General features: G+C 43.7%; 1 protein-coding gene and 1 long non-coding RNA gene across 5 annotated transcripts in view; both read left to right on the top strand.

Annotated features, from left to right (window-relative positions):
* The window catches only part of ZBBX (zinc finger B-box domain containing), a 437,896-nt gene that overhangs the window by 243,993 nt on the left and 168,677 nt on the right, over nt 1–25,226 (top strand). For all 4 annotated transcript variants that reach the window (XM_063916186.1, XM_063916188.1, XM_063916187.1 and 1 more), the window contains 2 exons: nt 15,403–15,500; nt 15,608–15,717. In XM_063916186.1, the coding sequence (XP_063772256.1) occupies nt 15,403–15,500; nt 15,608–15,717 (208 nt within the window). The remainder of the gene's footprint in view (nt 1–15,402; nt 15,501–15,607; nt 15,718–25,226) is intronic.
* LOC134909385 (uncharacterized) lies at nt 4,458–5,123 on the top strand. Its single transcript, XR_010175901.1, has 5 exons — nt 4,458–4,525; nt 4,608–4,678; nt 4,761–4,817; nt 4,899–4,972; nt 5,056–5,123. It is a non-coding gene; the product is annotated as an uncharacterized LOC134909385 (long non-coding RNA).

Genomic DNA, 25,226 nt, shown 5'->3' with positions numbered 1-25,226 from the left:
CTCCTATTCCTATAAGGGGATCGATGTCTGTATTTATGGATAGAGTAAAAAGATCGCAAAGAATTAAACAAATGTTTATGGAGGACGATGATTTAGTCCTTATGGAGGAGAATGAGGAGGATTATTATGAGCATCTTAATTTAATGGAGAAACTCTCCACTAGAGAGATTAAAGGTTGGTATGACGTTATCACGCTCGAAAAATATATAGAAGTAGGGAGAATCCCAAGAGGACTTAGACTTGTAAAAACACCAACCCTTGGTACTGAAAGTGAAAATTTTATGTCAGAATGGAATAAGGCCCTGACAGATTGTTCAATGAAATTAATTGGTAAAATTAATTGGTATAATTGTCAATGAACGTAAGAAAGAACTAATTAAACTTGATGAAGAAATAACAAAAGTAGAATCCCTTATGCAAAAATTTGAGGACAGTGAGGAATACAAAAAAGATGTGGGGGACCTATTATCAAAATTAGATAAACTAGAAAATGAGATCGTTATTAGAAAACAAAGGAAGTACAATAGAGATAAGAACGATTATAAAAATGGGAACGTATCTAATTGGTTTAGACTAGAATCACAACCATCAAAAAGTAGACAGATGGAACACAATAGAAATGATTGGCAGGAAGTGATGTATAAACAGCGGGGAAGACAGACTCATCGATCCCCTTATAGGAATAGGAGGTTCTCTTATCGCCAGCAAAATTTTAGAGATAGAATACCTTCAAATCATTACAGACAACAAGAAAGGTACCAACCGTATAGAGAGAGGTATTATGATGATATACCATCGCATTATAATAAATTTGACCATTTAAGATCCCGTTCCTTCAATAGAATTGAACAAGACCATCCACCCCATGTACCAGAGCGAAAGCAACATTTTTTAGGGGGGCGAACAAATGTTCACCATCATACAAAATTGAAACAAGGGGAGACATTAGAGAAAACTATACCGCAAGGTATGAAAAGAGGTTACCGAGAGGAAGAAGAGGTGGTAGAAGAAATAGAAATAGAAAACACCCCCAAAAAAATGAAAGCATATCCAATACAACAGAAACAGGAATCATTAACTTATCAACGAAAGAACTTTCTACAGCCGAAAAGTCGGTATTAGCTAAAGGTCTGAAGTTTGCTCCCAATGGGGGAGCTGATAAGTTCCATCTCTTTATAGATCTAAATAGGTATGTTAGAAACCTGACTGTACAGAGACATTTTCTAAAGAATCCTGTTCCCAGATTATCATATGAGCCTAAGGACAAACCGGTTGTCTCCCTACCTTCAAAATTTTACCCCGTAGAGTCCCGGGGGAGCCATATTGATATTTTTTATGAGTCTGTCAGAGACGACTTTAGAAAAATGAAAACTTATGATAGCAAATACAATAATAATATCAACCCACAGGAAAAAAATGCCATTAAAAATCTGATTAAAGACCCTAATATAATTATTAAATCTGCGGATAAAGGGGGGGCAGTAGTCCTACAAGACAAATCTGCATACCTAAAGGAATCCTATAACATACTGGAAGATACTTCCACGTATATTCAACTCGAAAAAGATCCGACTGTAGAATTCCAAGACTCTTTATATGTACTCTTAAACACCGCTAGAGGAAATAATTTAATTTGTAAAGATGAATTTAATTATCTTTACAAAAAATTTCCCAAAATGCCATTATTTTATCAACTTCCTAAGGTACACAAAAATAGAGAATGCCCTCCAGGCCGTCCAATTATTGCAGGAATAAGCTCACTTACTTCTAATCTCTCATATTTTATCGATTTAAAATTACAGCCATATGTCCTGTTGAATAAATCCCACCTTAAAGATTCAACTAGCCTTTTAAAACTTGTCAAAAATCACAAGTGGTCTGACACCAATAGGTGGTTAACGGTGGATGTACAGGCCCTCTATTCCTCCATCCCACATGATAGGGGAATAGAAGCAGTGAAAAATGCATTGGAAAAGGATTCTAAGAATACAGAGTTAGAAGTTACATTCATTATTGACTGCATTAGATTCATTTTAGAACATAATTTTTTTGAATTTAATGGTAGTTATCTTCTACAAAAACAGGGTACCGCGATGGGGACTAAATTTGCCCCATCGTATGCGAATATTCTGATGGGCGAGTGGGAGAACAAATTTGTGTATGACAGTGATTTTGAAAGGACCAATATTAAATTATATAGAAGATATATCGATGACCTTATATTTATATGGGACGGAGATTTAAATAGTATAGAGAGGTTCATAGATCACCTGAACAATAATAGCTTTAATCTAAAGTTTACATATAAAACAGATCCAGTTACTATAGATTATTTAGATCTAGAACTGAAAGGATGTACTATAGGAGGAATAACTACCAAAACCTTCTTTAAATCTGTAGATGCTAACAGCTATATTCCTCAAAATAGCTGTCATCACCCAGTATGGAAAAATGGAGTCCCTTATTCCCAATTTGTGAGGGTGAGGAAAAACTGTAGTGACATGACTGATTATTGGGAACAATCGGCCATTCTCTATGAGAGATTTATAGAAAGGGGGTATGAAGCTGGATACCTGAATGAGGTCAGATTAAAGGCCTCCAAGAGATCCAGGACAGAACTTATAGAGGGCAAATCTGTAACTATCCCCAATAATTCCAACCAATGCAAATCTTTTATCACTCAGTACAGTAAAGATGCGAATAAAATACAGAAGATAATGACTAAACATTGGGGTCTACTACAAAAAGACCCGGTTTTAGGACCTACACTGCCGAATAAACCTCGATTAGTCTATAAGAGAGCACAGAATTTAAAAAATTTGATAGCACCTAGTAATCTTAAAAAAGATAAGCCACAAGAATTTTTGAGTGACCATCATGTTCTTATGGGGAACAGGTGGGGATGTTTTCCTTGTAACCAATGCATTTGCTGTAAATATATGCAAAAATCTTCAGTTAAACTTAAGTTGGAGAACGGCAAATTTCACACCCTGAAAGATAGAGTAACCTGTAATACAGAGTACGTAATCTATAAGATCAATTGCCCATGCGGTCTTTCGTATGTGGGAAAGACCAAACGGAAACTTAAGATTAGAATTCAGGAGCATCTAAGGAACATAAAAAATAAAATGATGCAGCATAGTTTACCTCGCCATTTTTTTGAAGTACATAGATCAGATGTGACAGGCTTAACCTTCTCAGTATTGGAACACATTAAATTAGACATGAGAGGAGGCGATAGGCTATTAGCAAAACAAGAAACATATTGGATATACACTCTGAACACCCAAATTCCGAAAGGTCTAAATGAAGGCTTTGATATAGTCTCCTTTTTAGGTTGCTAGGCTGTGTAAATTTGTAGATATGTACTTAGAATGATATACATTTATGAGTCCCCCTATGTGATTATAGTCCCATCGAGACCAATACACAATAGCATGGCATAGCATGGCATTGTATTGTATGTTTTTTTCGCTGTATATATGTTTTGTCAATAACTAATAATGTAAAGGTATTGGGAAAAGAATGTCTTACTCTCTTTATACTTACTCCAATTGGTTTTATAATGGATCTTAATAAATAGGGACAATAAATGTAATGTTCATGTTCATGTTATGATCAATCTTTAACATATATTAGAAGGCAATAGATATGGCCCCATTCCCGATGTGTAAAATATATTGGTGCTGTAGGACTTTAATGTGACAATGTGGTCACAAAGAAAAGACGTGCGCTTCACCGCTTCAATGGTTGGAGCGCACGGGACAATCCGGAAGTGACGTTGTGCGTTCCACTGTCGCTATGGGAGGAGCGCACGAAGATTCGGCCAATGCGCAGGTCCGGAAGTGCAGACGTGCGCTCCACCGCTACTATGGAGCGCACGGGACAACTCGGAAGTGACGCTGTGCGTTCCACCGCTGTTATGGGTGGAACGCACGGCGGTACATAAGGAGAACTTGTTTATCTTCGTTCAATTTTCTCTCTGGGCTTAATTAAATAAGAAATGGGGGTAATCAGTAAAAATGCTAAGTGAGGCTGCCCCGATCCGAATTAATACAGAGGGTAGTAATTATACAGCAAACCGTGGAAATAATTGAAGTGAAAGGCGGAAGTAGTATTTAATTATGCCATATTATCATTAGCCTTTCAGACACAAACATCTGTAGAATAAATTTGACCCATATATATAGGCATCAGGCCTTATACTAGTTTAATATTGGTAAAATGTCATATAATTGACTCATCAGATCTAACCTATCAGCAGAGGGAGGAAGTGATGTAAACTCCCTAGGGGTATAAATAGGCCTCAGAAATCTCTTCCAAATCACTTGCCATACAGGAAAGGAGGCAGTAACACAGGTCCTGAATCTCTTAATGTAAGTACTTCTGATGCTCTTTAATAGGTTAATATCAAATTATGCTTTTAGTATAATATAATTTATTTAGTTCTAGTTGGAAGTTATATCTTACCGGCCACTGTGGAGCTCAGAACCTACTTGTTGTCGAACTCTAAAGAATTTTTATTGTAAGTAACAATTAAGACTCTATATTAAGTGCTATTATTGGTCACTAATTAGGTCCTTAATTTAATTCACTTTTGATTCTAGTTAGAAGATGCACCTTATTGGATTTTAAGGAGCTTTTTAGCCCAACTTGTTATCATCGTGCTGAACTTTAAGTAAGTTATAACAAAGTTCAGTTTGTAAATATGCCTATTAAGTGCTTTGGACACCCTTAATTATCTTCAATTAATTTCTTAGACTAATTCATCTGGTCAAGATTAGACCATCAGTGAGCAGGTGAATTTGTATTGGAAAGTGAGTATGGCTACATATTCCAATAAGATTCTAAATTCCTTGAGGCATTTGGCCCCTAATACTGTTGAATTTCTTATTCAGACATATTGAACATTGACTGACCATAATATAGGAGTAGTTGATCTCTAATGAAGATTATCTCCAGAGACAGCCAAGTGAGTGATCCATTTTAATTAGATGTAATTCTATATTCAACCTTTCAGTACCATTTAAAACAATATATATATTTTATTCTTAGAATTACAGAGAATAAACTACCGTATTATAAAGAAGAAATAATCCACTCAGAGCAGTTATATTTGCACAGTAAGTTGTTATTTTCTTTTAAAATAAGGCAATTAGGACAAAAAAAATAAAAAATAAATAAAAAGCCCGAATTGATTATTGGAGAGTATCTTCTTTTTCCAATGTCTACTAAAGAATTTAAATATTCATTCTCTATGAAAAATTGTGATGTAATAATTAATGAAATAATGAAAAAAGGTTTTCTTTTATAAACAATGAAAACGTTACTTGAATATATATCTGTATATCATGATGATTTGTATTGATTCTTTTTTTTTGCTCTCTTGTTCTTTCCTCCTCTTCTCCATTTGACTAACACCAGCGAAGACCCATACCCCTGATGAAGTCCTTAACGGACGAAACGCGTTGGGTTTTATGAAATATTGTTTTATGAATTCACTGTATGAATTACTATATTGATGTATTATTACACAATATTTTAGATATTTTTAATAAATTAAATTGTGTAATTTAGGTCAAGCTGGTTTTGGATTTTATTTGAACAAATTGTTACTGAGCGCCCTCTGAGTATTGTATTTGTATCACTATTTTTGTCACCGTCTAGCAAGGTGACTACTATTGAGGTGCAGCTGTGTTGTACAGCGCGAATTAAGGGTATATTCTTTTTATATATATATATATATATATATATATGTGTGTAGATATATGTATATATATATACACACACACACACACACACACACACTCACACACAGACACACTAGTCTTACGGATCCAGCATATACTGGGTCACCTCAGTCCGCACCCCCGTGATTGGCTCCGCCCAGTTCTGGAAACCCCCCATGAAAATCCTGCGTTTGCCACTGCCGTTCAGGTCTACCTCAGTTGCAATTACATAAACACACCCTTACTGTACTTGGACTGTGTCTGCGCCTTCTCTCACTCTTTTCCAGTCATTCTTAGTGAAAAGTGGAACATGTATCTAAATCTGCAGTAAGGTGTAGTACACTTTTTTTGTGGGCATGCACAATACAGGTTGAGTATCCCTTATCCAAAATGCTTGGGACCAGAGGTATTTTGGATATGGGATTTTTCCGTATTTTGGAATAATTGCATACCATAATGAGATATCATGGTGATGGGACCCAAGTCTAAGCACAGAATGTATTTATGTTTCATATATACCTTATACACACAGCCTGAATGTCATTTTAGCCAATATTTTTTATAACTTTGTGCATTAAACAAAGTGTGTGTACATTCACACAATTCATTTATGTTTCTTATACACCTTATACACACAGCCTGAAGGTCATTTAATACAATATTTTTAATAACTTTGTGTATTAAACAAGGTTTGTGTACATTGAGCCATCAAAAAACAAAAGTTTCACTATCTCACTCTCCCTCAAAAAAGTCCGTATTTCGGAATATTCCGTATTTCGGATATTTGGATATGGGATACTCAACCTGTACCAATTCTCTGATTTTACACTAAATTGACAAATGTCTCAAAGTGAGTACAGAAAAGTGTGTGGAGTTCTCTCGAGTGTTGCCAGCCAAAGGCTTTTTAACACTGGAAAGCACAGATGTTTGTTGTCCCCTTCTGAACAAAAATGATGTTGGCGCATGCACAGAAAACACAAAGACACTGAGACTGTGCCCAGATCTTCTGTGCATGTGACATACTTCCAGCACTGTCATTGGCACCATATATTTGGAGGAATCACTGAAATAATTGCATGGGCAGCAGGTAGACAGTGCAGGTAGTAAGTAAATACCATGGATGTAGAGTATGTAGAGTATGTAGTCACCCAGTAGATATGCCCCCTGTAGATATGCCCACTGTAGCTGTGCCCCCAGTAGATATGCCCCCTGTAGCTGTGCCCCCTGTAGCTGTGCCCCCAGTAGATATGCCCCCTGTAGATATGCCCCCTGTAGCTGTGCCCCCTGTAGATATGCCCCCCTGTAGATTTGCCCCAGTAGTTGTGCCCCCTATAGCTATGCCCCCAGTAGTTGTGCCCCGTTGCTGTGCCCCCAGTAGTTGTGCCCCCTGTTGCTTTGCCCCCAGTAGTTGTGCCGCCTGTTGCTGTGCCCCCTGTTGCTTTGCCCCCAGTAGTTGTGCCCCCTGTTGCTTTGTCCCCAGTAGTTGTGCCCCATTTCTTTGCTCCCAGTAGTTGTGCCCCCTCTTTCTTTGCCCCCAGTAGTTGTGCCCCCTGTTGCTTTGTCCCCAGTAGTTGTGCCCCATTTCTTTGCTCCCAGTAGTTGTGCCCCCTCTTTCTTTGCACCCAGTAGTTGTGCCCCCTGTTGCTTTGCCCCCAGTAGTTGTGCCCCGTTTCTTTTCCCCCATTAGTTGTGCCCCCTCTTTCTTTGCCCCCAGTAGCTGTGCCCCTTCCTTCTTTGCCCCCAGTAGTTGTGCCCCCTGTTACGTTGCCCCCTGTCGCCGCTTACAAACACACAAAAAACAAACAAAAAAACAATACTTACCACTGCCCTGCTCCTGCTTCCCGATCGCTGCTGCTGCTCCATCTGGCCAGCGGCTCCTTTCTATGGGAGAGACGTCATGACGTCTCTCCCATAGCAGCGCCGCACAGACACTAGAGGTCAATACTGACCTCTAGTGTCTGTCCCTGGAGCCGGCTGCAGCGGACGCCAACACAGCCCGCGGCGTCCGCTGCAGCCGGGGTGCGGGTAGGTGGCGGTGCCTGCGGGGTGACTGCGGCCTCGCCCCCAGGCCGCAGCGTCCCGGGCGAAGGCACTGCTTACCCGCACCAAGAACCACTCCTGTATGTAGTCTAGGCATTTCTTGACCCAGAGGCTTGTGTGACCATTTACACTGCAACCCAAATAGAAACGCAACTGTTGACAGCAGAAGTACTTTAGTTGATTGGTTCACTGAATTATAAGTGATAACCATTAGTTTGACTTGTAAAGATATTATTAAAGTACAGATGTGTCCTCATACACCAGGCATCAATACACCATGCGGCATAAGACATGTAGGGCGGTGTAGCGTAGGGACTTTTTCTGTAGATTCCCATCTTATGGGCACCGCATGTGCAGCAAATTACCACTCAGTCTGTACCAGAGACCACGTGTAGCAACTTTAACTGCACTGGTATCGGTATGCTACATGCCTATGTATTCCCATGTATTCCACATTGTAGAGATGCAGAATGATAGATGCATTCCAAATTGCAGGGATGCAGAATTGATAGATCACCATGAGCCCATGTGGAATTAATATTTTTAAATAGTTTTATTTATATGGTGGACATTGAACCATAGTTGGAGTGAGCCCAGTTGCCCACTAAAGACTTTTTATAACTTATTTCCTTGCGCTCGAAAAATATTTCTTTGTACCCTTTTTCAGGCGACTGTCAGTGTAAACATCACATTTGTCACACTGCATTAAATAGTTGACAGCCAATTTAAAATGTTAGTGTTTGTAAGTACAGTTTTGTTTACAATCTCTATGTGTGAAAAGAACCTAAAGCTACATTGTATTCTTTGTGATCTACATTTTATTTAACGGGTTGAGTATGATATGTCATAATGTCAACAGTCACCATGTAGACAGTGAGGAAATGTCAACATGTTAGAATGTCTACATATTGTCCCTGGTGACCTAGCAGTAACTTACCTGCTCCCAATGTCTCTAGTGGCTCCAGCGACATCTTCCGGGTCTGGGCAGTCATGTGCCTGTTACTTCTAGGTCGGACCTCTGATCCTTCTCCCCTATACACAACCCTAATTCCTGCCCTACACTTCCCTCTAGTGCCTAATCTTAGGCACTAAAAATACATAGCTGTCGTACTCAAAATTAAAATGTATAAACCAACCCTATGCTTTTAACACATGTCTTGTGTGTTTTGATTTCCCCCTTCTCAAAGAGCTGTTTTTATATTCTCATATGGCTAACGCTGATAGTAAAGACCAACCAGGCAAATAATAGTTAAGCACTAAGCATGAAATTCAGGCTTAAAACATTGTTTGTATGTAATGTAAAGATAAAGGGATGTGCTTATACAGCCAGAAACATAGATGTTCTGCTATGAACGTGCTTCAAATAAACTAAGTATACACTAAGTAAGTCTTATGTGACAGTTCGTTGTCTCCTAAGTAAAAAGGGTTACGTCACTGCACAGGATGTGTACTGTATTTCATACATCGCCTTTATCTGTCCCTACAGCTTTGATAAAATATGAAGGAAACCAGCCCCAGTTTACTTAGTGTGTAAATGCTTATAGAATCTTCGTAAAAAAAATAATATATTTTCTCTGACGTCCTAGTGGATGCTGGGAACGCCGTAAGGACCATGGGGAATAGACGGGCTCCGCAGGAGACTGGGCACTCTTAAAAGAAAGATTAGGTACTATATCTGGTGTGCACTGGCTCCTCCCTCTATGCCCCTCCTCCAGACCTCAGTTAGAATCTGTGCCCGGCCAGAGCTGTTTGCACCTAGTGGGCTCTCCTGAGCTCACTAGAAAAGAAAGTATTTGTTAGGTTTTTTATTTTCAGTGAGATCTGCTGGCAACAGACTCACTGCTATGAGGGACTGAGGGGAGAGAAGCAAACCTACCTGCTTGCAGCTAGCTTGTGCTTCTAAGGCTACTGGACACCATTAGCTCCAGAGGGATCGAACACAGGGCCCGACCTCGATCGTCTGTTCCCTGAGCCGCGCCGCCGTCCCCCTTGCAGAGCCAGAAGACGGAAGATAAAGATGAAAAACGGCGGCTGAAGACTCCTGTCTTCATTAAGGTAGCGCACAGCACTGCAGCTATGCGCCATTGCTCCCATAGCACACCACACACTCCGGTCACTGTTGGGTGCAGGGCGCTGGGGGGGGGCACCCTGGGCAGCAATTAGTTTACCTTTTGGCACAAATAGCACATAATACAGTGTATAACACTGTATATGTGCAAAAACCCCCGCAATTAACATTATAAAAAGAGGGAGAAGCCCGCCGCTGAGGGGGCGGGGCTATCTTCCTCAGCACAGCCAGCGCCATTTTCTCTTCACAGCTCCGCTGGAATGACGCTCCCCAGGCTCTCCCCTGCAGTATCAAGTACAACAAGGGTAAAAAAGAGAGGGGGGGGCACATAAATTTAGGCGCAAATTGGTGTTAATAAGCAGCTATTGGGAAAAATCACTCAGTATAGTGAAAATCCCTGTGTTATATAGCGCTGTGGTGTGTGCTGGCATACTCTCTCTCTGTCTCCCCAAAGGACTTTGTGGGGTCCTGTCCTCAGTCAGAGCATTCCCTGTGTGTGTGCGGTGTGTCGGTACGACTGTGTCGACATGTTTGATGTGGAGGGGCACTGCCGTCTCAGGATACGGCCGCCCTAAAGGAGCCTGCAGATAGAAAGCAGGAGGCTATCCTGAAGTCTGTATATACACACTCAGGTACTATACTGAGACCTGCTATTGCTTCAGCATGGATGTGTAGTGCTGCAGCAGCATGGTCTGATACCCTGTCAGACAACATTGATACCCTCGACAGGGAGGCTATTTTGCTAACCATAGAGCATATAAAGGACGTTGTCTTGTATATGAGGGATGCACAGAGGGACATTTGCCGGCTGGCATCTAGAATTAATGCAATGTCCATTTCTGCCAGGAGAGTATTATGGACTCGGCAGTGGACAGGTGATGCTGATTCTAAAAGGCACATGGAGGTTTTGCCTTATAAGGGTGAGGAATTGTTTAGGGACGGTCTCTCGGACCTCATATCCACAGCAACAGCTGGGAAGTCGACTTTTTTACCTCACTTTTCTGCCCAGAGGCAGGGGTAGAGGGAAAAAGCTGCACCAGACAGCCAGTTCCCAGGAACAAAAATCCTCCCCTGCTTCCACTAAGTCCACCGCATGACGCTGGGGCTCCACAAGTGGAGCCAGGTGCGGTGGGGGCGCGTCTCCGGAACTTCAGCGACCAGTGGGTTCGCTCACAGGTGGATCTCTGGGTTCTACAAGTGGTATCTCAGGGATACATGCTGGAGTTCGAGGCGACTCCCCCTCGCCGTTACCTCAAATCAGCCTTGCTAGTGGCTCCCAGGGAAAGGGAGGTAGTGCTGGCGGCTATTCACAAGCTGTACCTTCAGCAGGTGATAATCAAGGTTCCCCTCCTTCAACAGGGACGGGGTTACTATTCCACAATGTTTGTGGTACCGAAACCAGACGGTTCGGTGAGACCCATTCTAAATTTAAAATCCTTGAACACTTATGTAAGGAAGTTCAAGTTCAAAATGGAATCGCTCAGGGCGGTTATTGCAAGCCTGGAAGAGGGGGATTTTATGGTGTCGCTGGACATCAAGGACGCTTATCTGCATGTCCCCATTTACCCGCCTCACCAGGAGTACATCAGGATTGTGGTACAGGACTGTCATTACCAATTCCAGACGTTGCCGTTTGGTCTGTCCACGGCACCGAGGGTATTTACCAAGGTAATGGCCGAAATGATGATAATCCTTCGGAAGAAGGGAGTTATAATTATCCCGTACTTGGACGATCTCCTTATAAAGGCGAGGTCCAAGGAGCAGTTGTTAGTCAACGTAGCACTATCTCGGGAAGTGCTGCAACAGCACGGCTGGATTCTGAATATCCCAAAGTCGCAGCTGATTCCTGCGACGCGTCTGCTGTTCTTGGGCATGATTCTGGACACAGAACAGAAGAAGGTGTTTCTCCCGGTGGAGAAGGCCCAGGAATTGTCATCTCTGGTCAGGGATCTCCTGAAACCAAAACAGGTGTCGGTGCATCACTGCACGCGAGTCCTGGGAAAGATGGTAGCTTCTTACGAAGCAATTCCCTTCGGCAGGTTCCATGCAAGGATCTTTCAGTGGGATCTGTTAGACAAGTGGTCCGGATCGCATCTTCAGATGCATCGGCTGATCACCCTGTCCCCGAGGGCCAGTGTGTCTCTGCTGTGGTGGCTGCAGAGTGCTCATCTTCTCGAGGGCCGCAGATTCAGCATACAGGACTGGGTCCTGGTGACCACGGATGCAAACCTCCGAGGTTGGGGGGCAGTCACTCTGGGAAGGAACTTCCAAGGACAGTGGTCAAGTCAGGAGACTTCCCTTCACATAAATATTCTGGAACTAAGGGCCATTTACAACGCCCTGAGTCAAGCAGAACCCCTGCTTCAAAACCAACCGGTGCTGATTCAGTCAGACAACATCACGGCGGTCGCCCATGTAAACCGACAGGGCGGCACGAGAAGCAGGATGGCGATGGCAGAAGCCGCAAGGATTCTTCGATGGGCGGAGAATCACGTGCTAGCACTGTCAGCAGTGTTCATTCCGGGAGTGGACAACTGGGAAGCAGACTTCCTCAGCAGGCACGACCTCCACCCGGGAGAGTGGGGACTTCATCCAGAAGTCTTCACGCTGATTGTAAATCGTTGGGAAAGGCCACAGGTAGACATGATGGCGTCCCATCTCAACAAAAAGCTAAAAAAATATTGCGCCAGGTCAAGAGACCCTCAGGCGATAGCTGTGGACGCACTAGTGACACCGTGGGTGTACCAGTCGGTTTATGTGTTCCCTCCTCTTCCTCTCATACCCAAGGTACTGAGGATTGTAAGAAAGAGAGGAGTAAGAACTATACTCATCGTTCCGGATTGGCCAAGAAGAACTTGGTACCCAGAACTACAAGAAATGATCTCAGAGGACCCATGGCCTCTGCCTCTCAGACAGGACCTGTTACAGCAGGGGCCCTGTCTGTTCCAAGACTTACCGCGGCTGCGTTTGACGGCATGGCGGTTGAACGCCGGATCCTAACGGAAAAGGGCATTCCGGATGAAGTGATTCCTATGCTGATAAAGGCTAGGAAAGACGTGACAGCACAACATTATCACCGTATATGGCGAAAATATGTTGCTTGATGTGAGGCCAGGAAGGCCCCTACAGAAGAATTCCAGCTGGGTCGATTCCTGCACTTCCTACAGTCAGGAGTGACTATGGGCCTAAAATTAGGATCCATAAAGGTCCAGATTTCGGCCCTATCTATTTTCTTTCAAAAAGAACTGGCTTCACTGCCTGAAGTTCAGACGTTTGTTAAGGGAGTGCTGCATAATCAGCCCCCTTTTGTGCCTCCAGTGGCACCTTGGGATCTTAACATTGTGTTGGATTTCCTGAAATCCCACTGGTTTGAGCCACTTAAGACCGTGGAGCTAAAATATCTCACGTGGAAAGTGGTCATGCTATTGGCCTTAGCTTCGGCTAGGCGTGTGTCAGAATTGGCGGCTTTGTCGTGTAAAAGCCCTTATCTGATCTTCCATATGGACAGGGCAGAATTGAGGACTCGTCCCCAATTTCTCCCTAAGGTGGTATCAGCGTTTCATTTGAACCAACCTATTGTGGTGCCTGCGGCTACTAGGGACTTGGAGGACTCCAAGTTACTAGATGTAGTCAGGGCTTTGAAAATATATGTAGCCAGGACGGCTGGAGTCAGGAAAACTGACTCGCTGTTTATCCTGCATGCGCCCAACAAGCTGGGTACTCCTGCTTCAAAGCAAACTATTGCGCGCTGGATCTGTAGCACGATTCAGCAAGCTCATTCTGCGGCAGGATTGCCGCATCCTAAATCAGTAAAAGCCCATTCCACAAGGAAGGTGGGCTCTTCTTGGGCGGCTGCCCGAGGGGTATCGGCTTTACAGCTTTGCCGAGCTGCTACTTGGTCGGGTTCAAACACATTTGCTAAGTTAAAAAAGGAATATATCCCTATTACCACTAATTGGTAAAGTTTATTCGTCTTATCTGGATAAGCTTATTTGTGCAGTGTAGGGAAAGCTCAACGCGTTTCACTGGCACAAGTATAATTCAGCTTCCTCAGGAGCTGTAGGATCTGCATACTACAGTGTATATATCTTGGGAGATCGTCCTAGTCATAAGGATTCGACTATTGGTCATATAAGAAAGTGGCACACTGCACAAACAAGCTTATCCAGATAAGACGAATGAACTTTACCAATTAGTGGTAATAGGGATATATTCCTTTTTTAATTGTTTTTATATGTAATGTCAATAAATTGTTTATAATTTTATATACAAAGCAAACCATCTCTTACTAATTTGTCAGCCAGCGCTGGTATACACTTTCTTTCACTCCAGTTTACATTTTGAGGATTTGACCTTCCTCATACCTGCTGCTGTTGGTTGCGCACTTACACATTCTTTCTATTCTTGGTAACATTTGCTAAGTTCTACAAGTTTGATACCCTGGCTGAGGAGGACCTTGCCTTTGCTCATTCGGTGCTGCAGAGTCATCCGCACTCTCCCGCCCGTTTGGGAGCTTTGGTATAATCCCCATGGTCCTTACGGAGTTCCCAGCATCCACTAGGACGTCAGAGAAAATAAGAATTTACTCACCGGTAATTCTATTTCTCGTAGTCCGTAGTGGATGCTGGGCGCCCGTCCCAAGTGCGGACTCTCTGCAATACATGTATATAGTTATTGCTTAACTAAAGGGTTATTGTATGAGCCATCTGTTACTGAGGCTCAGTTGTTGTTCATACTGTTAACTGGGTATGGTTATCACGAGGTGTACAGTGTGATTGGTGTGGCTGGTATGAGTCTAAAGGTCCATACACACTTAACGATATAATGAGCGACGTCGCTCATTTTCCCCCTCCTTGAGCGACGTCGCTCATTTTATCGTTAAGTGTGTATGCCGCCAGCGACGACCAATGCGCGGCCCCGCGGGTCAGCAACGATCGTCGCTGTCGGTAGGGCATGCATGAAGGATGTGGACTGTCGTCCACGACCTTCATGCAGGGCTGGCGGGGGCGTGACGTCACTGAGCGATATGAGCTGTCATATCGCTCAGTGCATACAGGCGGCCGCCGACCGGCCGGCCCGGGAGGGGGAAACGTTAGACGATGTTGCTCACAGAGCGACATCGTCTAATGTGTATGGGCCTTTACCCTGGATTCCAAATCCTTTCCTGGTAATGTCAGCTCTTCCGGGCACAGTTTCCCTATCTGAGGTCTGGAGGAGGGGCATAGAGGGAGGAGCCAGTGCACACCATATATAGTACCTAATCTTTCTTTTAAGAGTGCCCAGTCTCCTGCGGAGCCCGTCTATTCCCCATGGTCCTTACGGAGTTCCCAGCATCCACTACGGACTACGAGAAATAGAATTACCGGTGAGTAAATTCTTATTTTTTCTCTTTGTATTGAAAAGATTCGGGAAGATGTATTTATGCAATAATATTGTACTTTAAATTTCATTCCTAGTGTGCACAGGTTAGAAGAGTCACAGACGGCAGTTACCAAACAAATGTCTTTATTAAATAAATCTTTATAGCCACAACTATATCTTCTTGCTTTCTGTTTTTTTTTTCAGGACTCCTGTAAATCTAGTCCCTAGTAAACACCTAGATAAAGTAAGATATTCTCCCACCATATCGGAGACTGAAATGGATGAGTGCAATCATTTGACAGGTTAGTATGTCTCTGCTGCATTAATATTGACTTTACTAAAGCGACTGAATGAAACGGTAATGTCATTGACTTTGCACTAATGCTTACCTGGTTGTTATTCTTTTAAGCCGAAGAAATGGAAGCTCATGAACATTATGTGGCTTTATTCAGCACAAAGGAACAGGTCACGAATGACATGCGGCATGAACCTGCTTTAAAAATGATAGAAGTGGATAAGGTATTGTGAGAGCACTAAAATCTTCATTACAGTGAGCAGAAGTAGATGTCTAGTAGCATTGTTGTAAAAAAAATATTTGCCCGTGGCACAAATTTATAATGAAAAATAGAAGTTATCACTTTATGCATCACCTTCACTTTGAACACAATATAACAGACGTGTGGGTATATTAGTTTAAGGCTAACATATCTTTTCTCCAACTTTTTTTAGCTGGAGAAATCTGTAAATATCATTCAGCCCCCATAGGTTCCATATGAGGTCTGTGCAGGAATGATATTTATATAGAAGAGAAAAGCAAAACATATCTTCTCTAGATGGTGTTAGGTCTGCTCGCTCTGGAAAAAGGCTAGAAAAAGACAGTTCTCTTCTTCCTTTCTCCTACATGTAATGCTTTCATGGTTCCCTCTACACCCGTTCTGTGCTAGTTTGAAGCCTGGACTTTAAACACATGTTGCCATCTTTGGCATTTCCGAAAGACAGTAAAAAGAAGCACAAACATGTTAGGGTCTCCTGCCCTGTGCTGCCACGTCGTCATGGCAACCGGGAGACAAGTGCTAGTGGAGTAACCTGAGCGCAGCTGATACTCCGGTTCGGGTCTTTTGCTGTGCAGTGGTTATAGGCTCTGTGCACGGCAGGGGATCCGGTGCTGGTTTTTGTGCTCACAGTCTGTGAGGTCTGAGTGGGGCGTGGACAGCACCTGCTTTATAAGGCCTCTTTTCAGGGTAAGCAGATGCTGCTGAATCTCTGTTGGTTAGTCAGTTCATGAAAGTTAGCCAGTACTGTGTAGCTTTGTATTTGTTTGTTGCTTACTGCAAATAGGCCTGGGGATTTGGTATTACACTCTGCCAATCCAGACCTAGCAGTAAGACTGGAGTCAGTCGTTTAGCTTGCTGGGGTTCTGTTATTACTCTGTGAACTTAGCAAGTTTGCGGCTGTATTCTAACACTTGCCTGTCTAATCCTGTCTCACTGTGCTAGGTGTCAGGGGTCAGTTTAGTGGCAGTAAGCTTAAACCTGTGCACTGCAAGTGAGAATCAGGATTGTGGAGGCTCTCCTTGTGTCTATCATTCCATCTCTGACCAAGGAGTTTACTGCCACACCCGTTGGTAACCCTTTAGGGTTTTGCTGTTGCCCTTAGCAACAGCATTTCGGGTTCTCTACGTATTAAAACACAACATCTTGCTTTTTACATCTGAGCAGTTCTAATACAAGGGAGATACCCAGTTCCTTAGCCTCTGGGCTTCTCTGTTCACTGTGTGTGTATTTTGTTACCCTATCACCTTCTGTGTACGTTATGTCATATTCCCCAGTTTGTCTGTGAGTCCATTTGTTTTGCATAACAGTTCAAACACCAGTACATTCCTGCAGACACTGGAGTGCATAACATATTCAGCAGCCTAATACTCCTGTTGAAATTTTGTGGGAATATGGAGCATACCCCTCAAAATACGTTGCAACAGGTGGTCGATCAGGTGCAGGTCCTGACTCGACAATTTAATGATTTGTCCATTAAAATGCACACCTCCCAGGCTGCTGGCGGAGCTCCCGCAGCAGCAGCACCTGCAGGGGTTAAGGAGCCGAAAGTAAATCTCCCGGATCGTTTTTCTGGAGATCGCTCGCAGTTCTTTTGTTTCAAGGAGAGCTGCAAGCTATACTTCCGGCTTAGGCCTCAGTCTTCTGGGTCGGAGATTCAGCGGGTGGGCATAGTGATTTCCTTGCTACAAGGAGACCCACAGGTCTGGGCATATGGGTTGCAGCCTGACTGTCCGTCGCTTAAAAGTGTTGATGCTTTTTTTACGGCACTGGGCATGTTGTATGATGACCCTGACAAGACGGCCTCAGCCGAGGCTCAGATTTCGATCCTTAAGCAAGGGCGAAGGCCAGTTGAGGTTTACTGTACGGAGTTTCGGAGGTTGGCCCATGATACCCAGTGGAATGACCCAGCCCTGAGACACCAGTACCGAAGAGGTCTTTCTAACCAGATAAAGGACCAACTGGTACAATATCCCTTGCCTGATAGCTTGGATCAGCTCATGCAGTTATCCATCCGGGTGGATAGACGGCTGAGAGAGCGTAGGCTTGAAAGGGAGACTGAGATTTCCTTCCTTCCCAAGGGAACCTCAGACTCTGAGGAATTTTCTGAGGAGCCTATGCAGATTGGGGCTACCCGCCTCTCCTCGCGTGAGAAGACGCGGAGGAGACAGCAGGGGTTGTGTTTGTACTGTGGGAATAAAGGTCATGTGGTAGTATCATGCCCAGAAAAGCCGGAAAACTTCAGGGCCTGAGGGTGATGGGAAATATCCTGTCAGGCCAGAAGTCAGAATTTCCCAAGAAGACTTTTATCATTCCGGTGACCTTGAAGATCCTCGGTCAAACTGTCAAGACTGAGGCCTTTGTGGACAGTGGGGCCGACGGGGTTTTTATGGACCGCCAATTCGCCCTAAAACACTCTGTTCCCTTAGTACCCCTGGCATCGGAAATTGAGATTTGTGGGTTAAACGGGGAACCATTATCCCAAGGTAAAATTACCTCTTGCACTAGCCAGATTTCTTTGTTTATTGGAGCCACACACTCTGAAAAATTGTCCTTTTATGTGACTGTCTGTACTTTTGCCCCATTGGTGTTGGGGTTACCCTGGTTAAGGGCCCACAATCCTCAATTTGACTGGGTCTCTGGGGAGATTCTTAGTTGGGGTACTGATTGTTTCAGGAGTTGCTTGAGCCTTCCAGTCAGGCTCTCGCAGCTAAGTTTGCCAGGATTGCCAGGGTGTTATGCAGATTTTGCGGACGTGTTCTCCAAAAAAGTTGCAGAGGTACTACCTCCCCATCGCCCCTATGACTGTGCCATTGATTTGTTGCCAAATGCTAAGCTTCCCAAGAGCAGGTTGTACTCCCTGTCACGTCCTGAGACTCAGGCTATGGCAGAGTACATTCAGGAGAACTTGGCTAAGGGATTTATCAGACCTTCACAGTCTCCAGTTGGGTCGGGGTTCTTCTTCGTGGGTAAAAAGGACGGTTCGTTGCGACCCTGCATCGACTTCAGGGAATTGAACCGTATCACGATTAAAAACTCATACCCACTGCCTCTCATTTCGGTCTTGTTTGACCAGCTTCGTACTGCCACCATTTTTTCAAAGATTGACCTACGCGGTGCGTACAATCTAATCCGAATAAGAGAGGGGGATGAATGGAAGACTGCCTTTAATACCCACTCAGGGCATTATGAATATTTGGTGATGCCTTTTGGGCTCTGTAATGCCCCGGCAGTCTTCCAGGATTTCATGAATGATGTGCTCAGGGAATATTTGGATAGATTCTTAGTTGTATACTTAGATGACATCCTAATCTTCTCCCATTCCCTGGAGGAACATCGGAAGCATGTACGCTTAGTCCTCCAGAAACTCAGAGACCACCGGCTTGGGGCGAAGCTGGAGAAGTGCGAATTTGAAGTTCAGCAAATCGCATTTCTAGGATATATTATCTCCCCAGAAGGTTTCCAAATGGAGGGTTCCAAGGTACAGGCAGTCCTGGATTGGGTGCAGCCCACTAGTTTGAAGGCGCTTCAGCGTTTCCTGGGCTTTGCGAATTTTTATAGACGATTTATCGCTGGATTTTCGTCTATAGTGGCGCCCTTGGTGGCACTCACTAAGAAAGGGGCGGATGTTGCTCACTGGTCTTGTGAGGCTAAAGCGGCTTTTGCCCGTCTCAAAAGGGCATTTGTTTCGGCCAAGGTGCTGCGACACCCAGATCCAGAGCGTCCTTTTGTGGTGGAGGTGGATGCCTCTGAGATGGGTATTGGGGCAGTGCTTTCTCAGATGGGAGTGTCTGATAATCGCCTTCATCCCTGTGCTTACTTTTCCCGTAAATTTTCGCCTGCCGAGATGAATTATGACGTGGGTAACCGGGAATTGTTGGCTATTAAGGATGCACTCGAGGAGTGGAGACACTGGCTTGAGGGGGCTAAGTTTGTGGTCTCAATTCTCACTGACCATAAGAATCTGGCATATTTAGAGTCAGCGAAGCGTCTCAATGCCAGGCAGGCACGATGGGCTTTGTTTTTTGCTCGCTTTAATTTTTTGATAACATATCGCCCTGGGTCAAAAAACATCAAGGCTGATGCGCTCTCGCGGAGTTTTGCTCCAATCCAGGAGACCACCGAGGAGCCGTTGCCCATTGTTTCCCCATCATGTATTAAAGTGGGCATTACCCAGGACCTCTTATCATTAGTCCTTAGAGCACAGGAGCAGGCTCCTCCAGACCTTCCGGTAGGTCTTTTGTTTGTGCCTCCTAGGTTAAGACAGCGAGTGTTCCTGGAATTCCATGCCAAGAAGTCGGCAGGTCACCCGGGTATTGCCAGAACTCGGGAGTTGCTATCTAGGGCGGTGTGGTGGCCCTCGGTGGCTAAGGATGTGGATCAGTGGGTTCGGGCATGTGACATCTGTGCCCGAAATAAGACTCCTAGAGGGGTTCCTGTTGGCCCATTACATCCACTCTCTATCCCATCTAAGCCATGGACCCACATTTCAATGGATTTTGTGGTGGACTTGCCCAAATCCTCGGGGATGACAGCCATCTGGGTTGTCGTTGACAGGTTTTCGAAGATGGCGCACTTCGTTCCACTGGTTGGGCTGCCATCAGCCAGACGCCTGTCTGAATTATTTATGCTGCATGTTGTGCGTCTCCACGGGTTGCCACTTGATGTGGTCTCTGACCGCGGATCCCAGTTTGTGGCCAAATTCTGGAGGGCATTTTGTTCCGATCTCCAGATTTCTGTCAGCTTGTCGTCAGGCTACCATCCGCAGTCTAATGGGCAGACTGAAAGGGTGAACCAGTCCTTGGAGCAGTTCCTCAGGTGTTATGTCTCCAAGTGTCAGACTGAATGGGTTGCTCATCTGTCCATGGCGGAGTTTGCCTATAACAACGCGGCTCACTCTGCTACAGGGATCTCTCCCTTCCTTTGTGTGTATGGGCATCATCCTAAGGCCAATTCTTTTGACCCCCTGGACTCCACGCCTGGTGGTTCCTCTGTGGTTTCGGTCCTTAGAGGTATTTGGCGGAAAGTGAAGAAAGCCCTTGTGTCTGTGTCATTAGTGACCAAAAGGGTTTTTGATAAGCGGAAAAGACCCTGCAGCTTCAAATTAGGAGACTTCGTCTGGTTGTCTACCAAGAATTTGAAGTTGAGACAGCCATCTCATAAGTTAGGGCCCCGGTTCATCGGCCCTTATAAGATCACCAGGGTTATCAATCCGGTGGCATTTCAGTTAGATCTGCCCCGTTCTTTGGGTATCAATAAAACATTTCATTGTTCCCTTTTAAAACGGGCGATTAGTAATCCTTCTTCCAGTGGAAGACCTTCCCCTCTTCTGATACGTGGCCAGAGGGAGTTTGTTGTTGAAAGGATTCTTGACTCCAAGGTGGTTCGGGGTCGGCTGTCATTTTTGGTGCACTGGAAGGGGTATGGCCCGGAGGAGCGGTCGTGGGTGCGCAGTTGTGATCTTCATGCCCCCAGACTGATACGCTCTTTCTTCTCGCAGTTCCCCGATAAACCCGGTGGTAGGGGTTCTTTGACCCCTCATCAGAGGGGGGGTACTGTTAGGGTCTCCTGCCCTGTGCTGCCACGTCGTCATGGCAACCGGGAGACAAGTGCTAGTGGAGTAACCTGAGCGCAGCTGATACTCCGGTTCGGGTCTTTTGCTGTGCAGTGGTTATAGGCTCTGTGCACGGCAGGGGATCCGGTGCTGGTTTTTGTGCTCACAGTCTGTGAGGTCTGAGTGGGGCGTGGACAGCACCTGCTTTATAAGGCCTCTTTTCAGGGTAAGCAGATGCTGCTGAATCTCTGTTGGTTAGTCAGTTCATGAAAGTTAGCCAGTACTGTGTAGCTTTGTATTTGTTTGTTGCTTACTGCAAATAGGCCTGGGGATTTGGTATTACACTCTGCCAATCCAGACCTAGCAGTAAGACTGGAGTCAGTCGTTTAGCTTGCTGGGGTTCTGTTATTACTCTGTGAATTTAGCAAGTTTGCGGCTGTATTCTAACACTTGCCTGTCTAATCCTGTCTCACTGTGCTAGGTGTCAGGGGTCAGTTTAGTGGCAGTAAGCTTAAACCTGTGCACTGCAAGTGAGAATCAGGATTGTGGAGGCTCTCCTTGTGTCTATCATTCCATCTCTGACCAAGGAGTTTACTGCCACACCCGTTGGTAACCCTTTAGGGTTTTGCTGTTGCCCTTAGCAACAGCATTTCGGGTTCTCTACGTATTAAAACACAACATCTTGCTTTTTACATCTGAGCAGTTCTAATACAAGGGAGATACCCAGTTCCTTAGCCTCTGGGCTTCTCTGTTCACTGTGTGTGTATTTTGTTACCCTATCACCTTCTGTGTACGTTATGTCATATTCCCCAGTTTGTCTGTGAGTCCATTTGTTTTGCATAACAGTTCAAACACCAGTACATTCCTGCAGACACTGGAGTGCATAACAAAACACAGGTTCTTTTCCAGTGCACGGTCTCAACAGGGTTTTTTTTTTCTTTTAATATAAATGTAGAGTAAAAATAAAAAAAAATCAGATAATTATATACTTCAGTTTAGCTCAATAGCCCCTTGTTAAACAGTTACTCCCTGTTGTGTTACAGTATAGCTTTGTTAAATTAACTTATTTTATCTGTATACCTTAAGTTAAATGTCTGAGAAAGTTAACAAATAGTTTAAAAAAATGATGGCCTTGGGTGCCCTGGAAGAGGGGGACCTCTTTATTGGGGGGTTCCCCACTCCCCCTGGAATCCCTGCCCAGGGCTGACTTGTTACTGGGGCAATGCTACAGCCGCCAGGACCAATATAAACATGTCCCGCAGCAGCGGTATTACCTCCCTGGGTAGTGGAGCCCGGCGCAGGTTTAAAAAAATATGGGGGACCCCAACCTCCCCCTCAGTATTTTTGGGACCAGGACCACTGCAAGAGTCTGGTGCTGGTTGTTAATATACAGTACATGGGGACCTCAGTAATTCCCTTCCCCGCCCCCCTGTATTTTTTCAACCAGGACCATCTCAAAGAGTGTGGAGCTAATTATGCTTTAGGGGGGGACTGCATGTAATTTTTTTATTTTTTACATTTTAACTCTTTCTTAAATTTTCCAGATCTCTCTGATCTGTGCATGCTTCTGTCAAACTCGCCAGCCAGATGCTGGTCTGCTTTTTTTTTTTTTTTTTTTTTTTTTTATGTTTTAGGTGCAAGGCTACAAGTTGCACCCTATTACATTGCCTGAGCTTTATGTGTGCAACATCTGGATGCGAGTTGCGAGTTCCCACATCCTATTAAATTGTGCAGGTTCTAATAAAGTGTGACTTTAGCGCTAAACTTGCACTTTTTCAAAACTCTGACCCTATTACATCTTGAAATACATGGATCGTCTTATCTGTCTTTCCACGAAAAATGGGTCATCCTTGTAAAATAGTAATACTACTAAGCTTTTCACTGCTTTTGGTTGATCTTACATTGGCTACACAGTATTTTACATTCATTTTTATTATTCTCTTATACACAAAAACAGTGTTGTAAATAATTTGATGTGCTGATCCATTTAAAATTAATTTCAGAAAGTAAAAGAATTAGCTTTTGGTTGATTTCCTTAGCCTCATTTTCTATAATCTATTTTATTCATTTAGTATGTATTCATCAATCATTGTATGGTGAAAACAAAGTTATAATATCAATTTCAGATGCCAGTTAAGAATGTGAGTAGTGTTTGGGACCTTAGATTGAATCACTCATTGTGTATAGACTCTAATTATTTACTTCTAATTTTCTCATTAAAATGATTAGTATTTTATGTTTAGAACAAAGCTCTAGGACTCAAGAATCATACTTTTATTTTTTATAGCCATAAATAGAACAGCCCTGAAAAAAACATACACTGTATTTCACCCACAGCTTTTCACAAACTACAGCAATGATAAATAGCAATGATAAATGCCAGTTAGGTGGCTATCATGTCACTAGGGCAAAAGATGCGCATTTGCAAAAAAGACATGCACGCACATTTGAAGAAAGTGCAAATTGTGGAGAAACAAAGGATAATACATAATCCCATAATTACACAATGCAAATCAGGCCACAACAGATTGATAGGGCAGTACGGGTGGTGTAATGGTTAGCATTACTGTTTCACAGCACTGAGGTCATGGGTTCGGTTCCCACCATGGCCCTAACTGTGTGAAACTTGTATATTCTCCCCGTACTTGCGTGGGTTTCCTCCGGGTGCTTCAGTTTCCTCCCACAATCCCAAAATATACTGGTAGGTTAATTGGCTCCCAATAAAATGAACCCTAATGTGCATGTGTGTGCGTGTACGTGTGGTAGGTAATATAGATTGTAAGCTCCACTGGGGCAGGGACTGTTGCGAATAGCCAAATATTCTCTGTAAAGCGCTGCAGAATATGTGTGCGCTATATAAATAACTGGTAAGAAATAAATAAGTAGATAATATGCATATAATTGCATTTCCAAATATTGACAAGATAGTGAGCATTAGTCATAAGTAGCACCTACAGTAAGTGAGGAGCATGGGCTCAGTGGGAGTATGGAAAGCACAAGGGAAGAGGGCCCTGCTCATGAGAGCTTACATCCTATAGGAAAGGGGCAGATACAAATAGGGTAGCGCTAAGTGGGGAATATGAAGGGTAGCACTTAGAGGAGTTAGGATGCTGTAATCTATTGTGCACGGATACAAGACAATTGCCAACATACATAAGAGTAACCACAATAAAACTGTCCCTTAAAAAGCTGCCTACCTATACAGGGCTGCCCCTTAAACCCCTACCTACATAGAACTGACCATCTCTTCACTACTACTAGGAGTTGTGGCAGAAGTAAACCTATTTAAGTGGGGGCCTGACAGATCCTCTTCCCTTTAGTGTCACTGCCGAATTGGCTGCTCCACTTGCCGGTGTCTGACATCAAATGCTGCTAGCAGGCTTTTCTCATCGCCGGCTGCCGTCCGCATAGCTACACAGAATCATCTAGTGTCATCTCATTGTACAGTATGTTGTAGTCTTAACATTTCAAACTAGAACTAAGGGGCCTCAACCAAACCATGAAAAACAGTTCCTGCCCATTATTTTCCTTCAGCAAATTTTACAGTTGGCAGTATGCATTCGGGCAGTAAGTGTTTTCATATAAAAAAAATTTGGAAATCTTAAATGCGCGAACACTGTATAGCTGCCTTTAGGAAAATTGTGGTACCTCACAACCAACCACAAATAAACACAGTACAAAGAAAAGATTATTTTCCCAAAATTGGCGCATACAGCATATGCAATGAATAAATGGTCTTACTCAAATAAATTCATCAATGAGGTAAATCCAAATCTCTCTCCAAATGGTGGATTTGTTCTTAGTCCACAACCGTATATAAATAAGTGAAAATTTCCCAATGGATTTTCGATTCCAATAAATTCACGAATGAAGTGAGTCCAAATCACTCTCCAAATAGTGGATTTGTTCTTAGTCCACACCAT

Source organism: Pseudophryne corroboree, chromosome 4, assembly GCF_028390025.1.
Source record: "Pseudophryne corroboree isolate aPseCor3 chromosome 4, aPseCor3.hap2, whole genome shotgun sequence".
Taxonomy (NCBI): domain Eukaryota; kingdom Metazoa; phylum Chordata; class Amphibia; order Anura; family Myobatrachidae; genus Pseudophryne; species Pseudophryne corroboree.
This window is presented reverse-complemented; position numbering and strand designations above follow the sequence as displayed.